This window comes from Vanellus vanellus (assembly GCF_965231255.1).
Source record: "Vanellus vanellus genome assembly, chromosome: 19".
Classification (NCBI taxonomy): domain Eukaryota; kingdom Metazoa; phylum Chordata; class Aves; order Charadriiformes; family Charadriidae; genus Vanellus; species Vanellus vanellus.
In genome coordinates, this window is record NC_138924.1 from 3472189 (window position 1) to 3483577 (window position 11389).

The 11389-nt window shown below is 57.6% G+C and overlaps 1 protein-coding gene across 2 annotated transcripts; it reads right to left on the bottom strand.

Moving 5' to 3' along the window:
* Window positions 1-77: 77 nt before the first annotated feature.
* Window positions 78-8853, bottom strand: NCF1 (neutrophil cytosolic factor 1). Of its 2 annotated transcripts, XM_082492960.1 has the most exons (11): window positions 8717-8853; window positions 8163-8243; window positions 7736-7811; window positions 6144-6309; window positions 5950-6005; window positions 5526-5648; window positions 4876-4983; window positions 3935-4052; window positions 2955-3062; window positions 1181-1323; window positions 78-532 (listed from the first exon to the last, which is right to left on the bottom strand). In XM_082492960.1, the coding sequence occupies exons 1-11, from the start codon at window positions 8786-8788 to the stop codon at window positions 420-422; spliced, it is 1164 nt and encodes a 387-aa protein (XP_082349086.1). In that variant the 5' UTR covers window positions 8789-8853; the 3' UTR covers window positions 78-419. The 2 variants fall into 2 exon arrangements, with proteins under 2 accessions (XP_082349086.1, XP_082349087.1); XM_082492961.1 differs by lacking the exon at window positions 4876-4983.
* Window positions 8854-11389: the final 2536 nt, after the last annotated feature.

Here is an 11389-nt window from a genome sequence, read left to right on the forward strand (position 1 = left end):
TGGGGAGAAACGCCTTTCCTGCCACCATGCCACTCCCCAGTGTCTGCACTGACCAGCCATCCATGCAGATATTGAAATATGTCTACAAAGTGTCTCTCCTTTATTGGTGAAAAATGCAAAACCATTCAATAGGGGACAAAAAGGGGTCAAGTGGTGAGGGGTCCCTGGTGGCTGTGGAGGCCTCAGCCCCGCCCAGGAACTGGTGGAGCGGGGCTGGGTCCTTCCTTATGGTGTCATTAGGACACCTTGGGCTCGCCGTGTTGGTGGATGAAGATGGGCACTGGGCTGCACTGATCTGGCCAGCAGTCCCCCAGCGGTGCTAGAGACACCTGGAGCCCCCCCAGTCTGGCTCTGAGTCCCGGCTGGGCAGGAGCTGGTGGAGATAAAGCATCGTTTGGCTGGTGTCGGAGGCTGAGGGCTCACTGGATCTTTCTCCGGGTGCTCTCGGTACAGCGGTTCAGGATGAGGTCTTTGCTGGGACGGGGAGGGACAGCAGGCTGAGCCTTGTTCTCTTCTCGCTCGTTTTTCTCAACTGTGGGTAAAGCAGATGTACAGATGGGTCAGACCACCCAACACCTTCATGTGAACATCCAAAGCTTCCTATGTAATGGCCACTGAAGCGCCTGCCTCTCCTCCTTTCTCAGCCACATGTGATGGTCTTCCCAGAGGTCGGCATGGTGAAATAAGCCCATCAGTGCCCGTCTGGGAGCTCTGCTCAGATGGGAGCCCAGCTCTAGGTCTGTGTGAGGAGCTGATCTCCCTTGGGAAGGTCATGGGTCTTGCATGGGGATTACCAGATCTAAAGTGTCTACCTCAATAGCAGCCTCATTCTTCATGCAACACTTCCCTCTAGGGGCTTTGCTGACAGCTAACGTACATGACAATGATAATGGCAACAGCAGCATAGGTGAGGTTAGGTACACAGAGGAAAGCACAGGTCCTAAATGTGGGCTAACCTCCCACCAGGACCATATTCTGCTCCTTCTGTGTCAGACCTATAACCAGAGGTAAGAAACCTCATTGGAAAGAAACATCTCCCTGCACATGCTTTTCCCATAGGAAAAGGGTGGACAGTCAAGGTATGACCTCCATGTGCTGTCCTGCTCCAGCAACCAGCGTTGGAGGGGTTCTGCCTGCAGGACTTGCCTGCGTCTAGGGCAAAGGCCCTGCTGAGACTTACTGATGACATTGGCCTTGTTCTGGAATTTTTCCTTCATGTTCCTCCGGCTCTGGAGGTACTTCTTGCTGTTCCTCCTGTAGGTCTCCTGGCTGATCTGCTTCCGGCCCTGCTTGTGGATGCTCTTTGCGTTTCGGATGGTGGATCTGCAGTGAGTCAGAAACAAAACTTTCAGTTTCCGTGCTGGCAGCTCTCACGCCTTGCACTTTCTCGCTGAGGATTTGCCCAGCCCTGCCTCTCACAGACCTGCTGCAGCCGGACCTCACGCTTCCGCCGCTGCCTCACCCAAACCCCAATATCTGCTTTGTGGTTTTGTCTGGTGGATGCCAGCCCTCGAGGGCAGCCATAGGCAAGACGTGATGTACAGCGTGTTAGGAGGCAGCTGGAGCAGTGCTTTAGAAGCATATACTGAAGGGTAAAGCCTGAGCACAAGTCGTGATGGGGATGGTGAGGTAAATCAGGCATAAGGCTGGAAAGACAAGACGTTTATCCAACAGAGTTCAAGCAAGCCCTGGCAGTGATCTATAGCCCTCGGATGGATGGATGGACATGCAGCATCTGTGCTGGCTGCAACACTGAAATCCCTGGCGTGGTGTTTGGCATGGCTCCCCAGTATCCAAGGGTTAGTCCCTGGGCCAGGGGAACAGAGTGTGGGGTACGTGCCAGTGTGCACCTGGATGTGCGCTGTGGAACCCACAGCAGAGAAACTACTGAGAAGTGAAAGGCTGAGCGGCCTGGGGCTGCGCGGTGGCATGCTGCCACAGGGGAACTCCCAGCACTGGGGACTGTCCCCAGGCAGGCAGATGGAGGCCACCACTTTGTTTTCACTACCAAGGCATGAGCGACGTGGCTCCTGACATCCATCCCATGTCATCATTCTCCTGCTCTGCTCAAGGCGATGACCCCTTGCTGTGCCCACCAGCCTTCAGCCTCTCCCTGGTTCGGGCACATATCCATCTCAAAGCAAAGCTCTTGCCCACAACAGCAGGTCACCACCTTTGCGAGAGGGCTCAGCCTAGGAACAGCATTCACCATGGTGGGGCAAGTCACTGTCCTTGAAATAGGCCACCTTGCCTCCCCCAAGGGTATCAGTAGGCATCACTGCGCTCAAATAGGTGGATTTGGCCCATTATACATTGTCTCGCACTCAATCTGTGCTCCAGCAGAGCTGGATTTTGAGAGATTTTATAACAAGGTTGCCGTGTTTTCTTGTAGGGAAAAAAAGACAGCGGCAAACTCTGCCCTTCCTAGCAGTTTTCTTTGCATTGGAATTAATGAGTTATTATTGCTTTTTATCTTTTTAATCAAAATAAAATCCCTTCCATTAGCTCAAATCCCCCCATCAGATTAGGCCATTTGGCAGCTATGATTAGTCAAACCTCTCCTCGCTTCGAAAAGATTCAGTGGTTGCACTTAGGAAATAAGAAAAAGGCCCATTTGAAAATTAAATGAGATTAGCCCAGAAAAGAAACTTTGCAGAAGGACAAGGAGAAATGCGCCTGGCTGGAGGACCTGCCGGAGCAAGGACCGTGCAGCCCTGTGTCAGACACCCTGGGGTGCCTCTCTGCCCGTGGAAGTCGGGGAGCACAGAGCTATGTTTGCTGCAGCCCTGCAGGATCTGCCTCCTGGTCTGTCTTTGCCACGCTCACATCTCTCCCGGGCAGTTCCTCATTGCCAGGGCGAGCAAGGGACAGTACAAACCACTGTCTGGTTTCATTTCACCCACCTCAAAGAAGATATTTTGTCCTCCTCCCCCCCAACCTGGGGCTTCTCCTACCTCCGCGGAGGAGCACTCCGGTTCCTCAGCTCACTCTTCGTGGAGGTGTTTGCCTCTCCGGCTTTCTGCAGGTACATGGAGGGGTAATAACCTGTGGTTTCATCCTTCCTGCAGCACAACACAAAGCAACATCGCATGCAGCCTTGGCTCTGCGACCACCACCTCCTCCCCCCTGTCCCCAGCAGGATTGCTGCCGCTGGGTGTGCTATTTCTTCTCATGTTGCTTCAAGTGACGGGGGCTTCAACTGTCCCCTCACCTTACATGCCTGTGGCTCTCCCTGAAAGTGTGGCTTGAGTCCCAAACGCAAGTAGGTAGCAGACAACAATGGGTCACAGCCTTCAGGGTCTCACCAGCTCGTATTATCTCCCCTGGGGGTTCTGCTGGGCTCCTAAAGCATCGCCTGGGGCCTCCTGCCAGACACCCTGCTGCTGTGCGCTCAAGAAACCCTCCCTGGTCCCCAGCCCATCTCCCCCTCCAGCCCAGCACACCTGCAAACACCAGGAGATGCTCCCGGCACCGCTCACCTGGGCACAGGCTGGGGCAGGAGGATCCCCAGGGTTTGCAGCCACCTCGTGTCCGGCTGCGAATGCCCAATCTGTGACTCTCCAGAGCACAAACGCAGCTGGGGTTCCCCTTGGGAAAGCCCAAGTTTGCATGACAGGCCAGGGCTGGGATGAAAGCTGAGGTTTTGCGAGGTGAAATGTGCCGAATACTTAGGGGCAGGCAAAAAAACTGATACATTTTTCCCCATCCGCCTCCTTGTTGGATATCTCTGAAGCCCCCAGCCGAGGAAGCCCCAGCCACCATGTTTAACACTTGGCAAAGCCACAGGCTACCAGAAGCAGCCCTGCAAAAGGAAGTGCTGGGCAGCAGCACCAAACGGTCCCTGCCTTTCACAGCCCGGATGCAGAGAACCGCTGGTTCATCCCTTCCCTCTGCCCGAATCCCATTTCCCTCATTTGTTCTTGGCATCTCTCACCTGATGACCCACCAGCCATCAAGAAGCTTGTGGATGACTTCTATGGTATCACCCTCCTTGAGGGTCAGCTCGTCCTCCTCCACGGCTGTGTAGCTTTTCTGGACAACGTATAGCTCACCTGCGCACAAAATGGGGACAGCGGGTTGTATGCTACCGCCCCAGGAATGGGGCTCAGCCTCTCTGGCCATGGAGGAGAGGAGGCACCAGAGCATCTGCCCTACATTTCAGGCAAGACCCAGGGTGCTTCAGGTCTCCGAGTTTGGATTCAGGCTTCCCCCAGCCTTGTCAGCGCCCATGGCTCACCCCAGCCCCTCCAGCCCCTCTCCAGGAGAAAGCTGGTGAAAGCAAGCAGTGGAAGCAGATCTATCTCTGCTGAAGAGCATGTTTGTAATTCGGGTGATTAAATGAGGAAGAAGGAAGTGCTGTGCTAACAGAGTCTGTTGCAGTGTTTCGAAAACCATGACGATGAAGCCCGGGGAGCAATCGGCATGAGTCTGCAGGATCCCCCCTCTGCTCCGTTGCGATAAGGCCCTGCTGTCCTGGTGGGGCGATGCGGAGGGGTGATAAGGAGAGTGCACAAGCCGAGCGCTAGGGAAACCCTGCGCCTTGGTCCAGACACCGCACAGTGCTCCTTTGCCAACCCAGCAACTCAGCGTGCGCCTAGCTAGCTCAGGACGGCCGCTGGATGCACACGTGCATCCGTGATCAGCCCAAACAAGCATCTCGTGCTGAGTTGCAGGTCACGGGAAGCTCCCGAGGTTGACAGTAAGGCACCAAACCATGAGATTTATCCCTCCTGGCAGCTCCTACAGCAACGTCTCCCTGCCCAGCGGTCCTGCTCAGCACAGACTGCCCAGTGGGGGCCTTGCAATGAACCATCCCAGCGGGGAGCTGCGGCGGGCCATGCTCTGGTGCGCACCCTGGTTACCCCAATGTTTTACCTGCATAGTTGGGCTCCTGCTCTTCAGACTCGTCAGGACCATCCGTCGGCTCCAGATAGGCAGCTGGCACCCAGCCCCGCTGATTCTTCAGCTGGCAAAACCACCAGCCTGCAAGGAAAGCAGCCGTGGGCAAGAGCAGAGGGTGTCACGGGGGCACCACGGCGGCACCAGCACTGGGTCGGTCCCTAGCCGGGGTGGGCGCAGGCATCCTCGTGGCCTGGACGGAAGGGACGGCGCCGGGGCTGCTCTCTGTTTACATGGTGCAACCACGAAGCTCGGCCAGTTCATCCTGCTTCCTCCTGGGCAGGAAACCTCACAGGCTGAGGCACGCGGGGAACTTGCCGGGTTTTCTAGGGTTGCCCCACACCCTCCCTGGCCAAAACTGGCTGTCATGTGTCTCCATGTGAATGTGAAACATGTCCCACGGGGATGGGAAGCACTGAGAGGTTCTGCCAGTTGCATTTGCTCTGAGCCTCTCCTCTCCATCAGGAGACCCTGATACAACCGCCTACCCTTAAACCTATGCCCCGGCATAACAAACTCGCATGCTGTGTTTGGATGTGAGATGCAAGAGCAGCCCCTGTCCCTGCTGAAATGGTGGCCAGGAGGGCGCTGGCCCTCAGGGGCTCTCTGGAGGAAAGGACACATACCGCTCTCGCTCTTCTCTACGACGTCCACCATGTCTCCAGCTTTCACAGCCATCTCAGATGTGGAGCTCTTCTCGTAGTCAGCAATGGCTCGGTACGTTTGCAGGACAATCGGGCCCGTGATGTCTGCATGGGAGAAGTGAGAGATGTTCCCTCTCCTGGTTCCCGGTGCAGAAATACCCTATTTCAGGCAGGCCAAGAGCAGCCCAGGACAGCCCAACGCACTCTCCCAGCCTCTTCTGGTCCCAAACCAGCTGGATCCCAGGACAGGGACTCATTCCCCCCAAGGCTGTGGTTTCCTCCCAGCTGCAGCTCTGGCACAGGACCATGTCTTGGTCGGGGTATCTGCCATGGGATGGCTGCCCCTCTCCCTGCTGGGATTTGCTGCTGCGGAGGCAGCCACATGCACCCCTCCGAGGCACCTTACCGGTGGAGTTTTTCTTGGCATCCTTTGGCAGAAGGAAGACCTCGGGCTTCTTGATCCTAGACGGGTCAGAGCAAAGGCAGCTCAATGCCGACCAACCCCCACCGCTGGCAGCAGTGCCCTCCCTGTGGGCTGCTGCCAGCGCCCAGGGCCGGGGATGCAGGATTTCCCCCAAAATGGTGAGAAGCTGCACTCACTGACTGTCTGTGACAGGGTTCGTGTCGTCAGGACGGACCTTGAAGAAGTTGACCACATGTAGGCATCGGGAGATCTTGTGGGGCAGGTTGACCAGTGTGTAGCAGTACTCGGCCAGCGTGCCCTGCCTGTTCTGGGTCGAGCGCTGCCCATCAAACCACTTCGGCGCTGGGGGAGAAGGGAAAGGACTCAGAAAAAGCAGAGAACCAAGTTCTTATGACTTTCCCAAGCAGGCTGCTCTGAATTATTAGTTTTGCCCCCAAAACAAGCGGGTTTGGCCCCAGGGTGCTGCATGGTGCCCATAAGGCAAAGCTCTGCGGGAGCACAGCTCCGTCTCCTCCCTCGCTGCTCCGGCCCCAGCCCTGGCAGGCACACGGGGGGCCACGCACGGTGCTGAAAAAGCTGGGGAGATGCTGACCGCGGGGCCACGGCTCTTCCGCAGAACCGCTGCAGCTGCGCGCTCCTGGTTTGGCGGTGCAGAGGTGAGCATGGTGCAGTGCCCCTGGGTGCCATGGGCAGCGCCGGGGGAGCTCGGTGCAGCTGGACCCGTCCCCGGCAGCCCACGGACCCTTCTGCAGCTTGTGCAAGCCCAGAAAAGACACCGTTTGACCCCCTTTCAGTTACAGGATAACGCCCGTATCCGTGCTCAAAGCCCAGCTGCTGGGCCATAAATAGGGCAGCTGCACCGGGGCACAAGGAGGGGCTCAGGGGACCAGCCGGTGACCAGGGGACATGCGCACATCCCTCTGTCCCTCTGGCCACGGCACATGTCCTGCAGCAGCTGCTCTTGATGCTGGGGCCCCAAAATGCTGCCTGGACCCACAGCAGTGTTGAACCCCGCGCCAGGGGGGTTGTGCGCAGCCAGTGGCACCTGCCTCGTCCCCAGTGCTTTCAGTTCCCCAGACGGGACCAGGACACTCCCAACAGCCCCAGCATGGCGGTGGCAGCGCGTGGGAAGGGTCCCAGCATGGCGTTGTTGGTCCGGCCCCGAGGGGAGCGCCCCTTGATGTGGCACCCGCACTGCTGCGTGGTGCAGGTTTATTCCTCCTCGAGAGGTGTCGACCACAACCCACAGCTATTTCTCATGCTCCTTCCTGCCTCCTTTAAAGCCAGAAATTAAATAAAAGGGGGAATTTTGCTGACCTGCCCCTTGCCTGGGGACAAACCGTCAGCTCTGTGGATCAGGAGTTCATTCCCTGTCATTTAAGACATATTGCATCGCTTCCTCTTACAAAATATCTGTGTTGCCGTAAGAGCAATAAACCCAATCCCAGTGACAGTGTCACCAGAGGAGGACTCAGCTCAGGGTCCCCAAAGCCAGACCCTGTGCGCCAGCCAGGTGTTGCAGCGATGCTATGGGATGTGGGTCTCCTTCGGGGAGGAAGGATGGGGTCTGTGGGGCTGGTGAGTGTTGGAAGAATCCGCCGCCACCGCTCAGACCTTTCTGGGGTTTTGATTTCAAGCCCAGTGGGCAGGAACAGAAATTGCACCAAGCAGCTGCGCAGAGCTCGGCCAGCAGAGCTCACTCCTCCGGGGAATTTCCCAACCAGCTTCGATTTCTCTTTCAACCCCCAGCCCTGCACCTGCCCCTCACCTGGCAAGTGCGGGATGATGCGGTTCTCCATGTTGATGTCCCCGGATTCAATGGGGAACATCTCCTTCAGCGCTTTCTGCGGAGCAGAGACAGACACGGCCATGAGGATGGCACCGGGGGATCCCCCTGCGGCACCCACACCCCTGCCTGTGGCTTGTCCCCCTTCCCGGCACTCGCCCCACTGCCGCTGGCATGTGCTGGCAGGACCCCGCACCCCAACACTGGGAGAGATCTGCCAGGGGAGCACAGAGCTGATGCTTCCCCGCTTCGAGGGGCGAAGGAGACTGAAGCACTGGGACCCAGCAGCCTCATTTGAGCCAGGTTTATTTTGGGGCAATTTCAGCTGAAATTCGCCCTCCTCTTTTCCCCCACCCCGAAGCCCCGGTGCGCTGGGCTGGGTGCCAGCGCCCAGCCTGGGACAACTCACGTGGAACTCGTATATCTCGGTAAACCGGCGGTAGACGAGCTTTTCAGAGAGGTCATTCCACTTCACCAGGAACATGTAGACCTGAGGGGCAAAGCAGAGATGCTGCAGCTCTGTGGGACCCCGCACCCCATCGCAGCCGAAGCCCCTGGGAGCCTCGTGGATGTTCCAGTTTCAGATAAACCGCATGTTTTCCTTCCACCAGCCCAATGTGAGTAGCTCTGCCCAGGCGGTGAGCGAGCGGGGCGCTAGGGAGGCTCTGTGCAGACGGAGAGGGGACAGAAACATGCGGATGGGTGGGAACCAGAGAGGGAAGAGCCCTTTCCAAGCCCCTGCGAAGTAGCCAACGGCTTGCAAAGGAGATGCCTAAAATCTTGCGTGACCAGAACATTTTAGCCTCTGGCTGCCTCCAGCTCGTGCCATCAGCCATGACCTCCCCCCAAAAAAGGATGCTCTTAGGCACTTGGTCACATTTATCTAAAGAAATTTGCTGGACAGGCTTTTTACCCCGGCCAGTGCTCGCTACTCTGCTTGTCGGCAGCTCGCTGCATACTCACGTAGTGCTGGCTAGGGAAAAACCTTTTCTCGTAGCCCAGCAGCTCGATGTGCCGGATGAAGGCATCCCCCATAGCTGCTCGTAGCCGCGGCGTCCCGCTCCGGCTCCTGCTCCTGCCTCCCCAGGCGTCTCAGCGTCCTCCCCTCCCCTCTGCCTTCGCACAGCTCCGCTTCGCCGTTAAAGCCCCCGGGGAAAGCGGAAGTCCCGCTGCAATCGCACCCGTAATTGTTTACCCGCTGTGGTTTGTATTGAGTCGGTGTTTCCCGTGGGGAGTCTCCAGCACGGACCCTCCAGTGGCTCCGGGGCTGGGGAGGAGGCGGGCAGTGGGGAGGCCTCGGGAATACCCTGGAGACACCTCTGAAATCAGAGGCCAGGGAAGGTTCCAGGGCCAGGTCGGCTGCCCCAGTAGCCAAGTGGCCACTGCGACTGCTGAGGCTGCCCCACGATGGCGCAGGGGGCTGCAGCACCCGTTTCGCGGAGGCTCAAGGACAAAGTGCCTCAGCAATGGCAACCAGAGGAGTCTTTACCCTCTCGAGCGGAGCTGGATGGGCTGAGTGATGCAGGCAACGCGCTCCCCGAGCCCAGGGATGGCAGCACCATCCTCTGCATGGCTGGGAGACCATCCTGCCTTCCAAGGGCAGGCGGGGAATAGGCAGGGAAGCCGGGGGCACAGTGCAGGCAGGTTGGAGCAGCCACGGGCTGCGCGTGCAAGAGCTCCTGCCCTTGCCCCACCGTTTCCTTGCGGTCACCTGCAGCTTCCCCAAAATCTGCCACCAAAAGGCTCCCTTGAGCAGCCCCAGGACCTGAGCCAACTGCAGTGCTGCAGCTCCGCTCACCGCCTTACCCGGGCACAGGGCCACGGGGCACCCCAGGCAGGCGTGGGGACACGCCAGGGTGGGCTGGCGATGGACCCCTGCCTCCCACTGGGAGAGCGCGAGGGTCCCCTGCAGAGCCCCTCCGCAACGGCAGCGCGGCAGCATCCCCCCCCTCCACCCCCAGCTCCGAGCAGAAAGGCCTGAAGGGCCGCGAGGGCTGCGCGAATCGATCCCACACTGCTCACCAAGGTGCACCCGGCAGCACTTCTGTCCCCCACAAGGGCACCCTCGATTACAACGGGTGCCAGTGCTGGGCTGTCCCCTGAGAGAGCCGGGACCCGCTCCCCAGGGGATGCTCGGGAGGAGCCCAGCTCCAGCCGGCCGTGAGCCCTCAGCCCCATCCCCGACTCCCTCCGCTGCAGCCCCTCCGCGGGGGCAGATGGCGTCCCCGCCAGGCCAACACCTCCCCGGGAGCGGAGACGGCTGGGTCAGTGAGGCAGCTCCCGTGTCCCCGCTCCTGGCAGGCAGCAGCCCCAAAGTGCCGCGGAGCCAACACGGGCTCTCCCCGCTGAGCACCACCAGCAAACCGCAGCACAGGCTCAGCCCCCGACGCCCTCGTTAGCTGTAAAGGCAAAAACTTGCTCTGGCTGCATTCAAAAAGTTAAATATTAACCATAACTTTACCCCTGAATCTCAAGCACGGTGCTTTGCAGGTGCCGAGATCAGAATCGTCGTCATTTAAATTTGGTTTCTTCTTATTTTAACATGGGGAACTTCCCTGTACGCACGGCAAAATTATACAACCAGGAAGATTAAAAAAAGAAACCTCTGGGGCTGTTCGGATTCTGCTCTGTTAATAGCCACATTGCTGCTTCTTCTGCAGAGCCCTCACAAACTTTGTCACGAAAGCTAATGTTATAATTACAATCGTTTGTACTGAAGTTAAAACTGCGTTAGAGGCAGCGCATAGCTGGAGCCCACTTAATTCGCATGTTTCTTCCCGTTTCCTCATTCCTCATCTTGTGATGCGAGAAACGAAACGGAGCTCGCAGGTCTCACTGCTGGCGATGGGCGAGTGCAGTGACAAAACCCGTAACGCGGTGTGGGACAGCGCTTAGCGCTTCCAACTGCCCCATAGTTATTAGGTGGTCAGAAGCATAATTTCAGACAAAAATTCTTGGGGGAGTAACGACCCCTCTGATAAACAACCTGAGTTCGTGGAGTTCCTGAGCTGATCCCTGTTTTAGGAAACAAGGCTGGCATCTGAATGCAGGACTGGATTTTGGGGAGAGATGGAGAACTTCTGCTGGCCTCCAGCCCCCGAGCCGGTAGCAGCGCTTTGCAGCAATGCACCACTGCTCCGGAGTGAGGACAGCACACGCGGGACTCAGGGTGAGAGGTTTCAATCAACATTATTGAAGAAGTGGCGCCGGAGGTTGAGAGTTTCTCAGGCGAATGGACTATTCTGTAGTGCTTCCACCCAAAACCTCTTAGATATTAAAAGCTGAAGGAAAGAAGCTGCCCTAATTTTGTTCAAAATGGAATTTTTGATTTTTCGGTAATTCAGATTTAAGCGTAATTCAACGCAGAGCCGAGGGAGGCCTCGCCTGTGTCGCCGATATCAAACCGCTGTGCGGGAACCGCACTACGTGCTCCAACAGCTGTTGCAAAAATCACAAAAATGACAGCCTGTCCTCTTTCTTAGCGGTCTGCCGCCGATGGGGCAGATACGAAAAGAAACGGAGGAGAAAGGGTTCAAGTTTTGTGTTGCGGAAAACTTCGAATCCCAAGGGAAAAACCACTGGCCAGCAGCCGGGCAGCAGAGGTGCTGCACCTCCCCCCCTGCCATCCCACGGCGG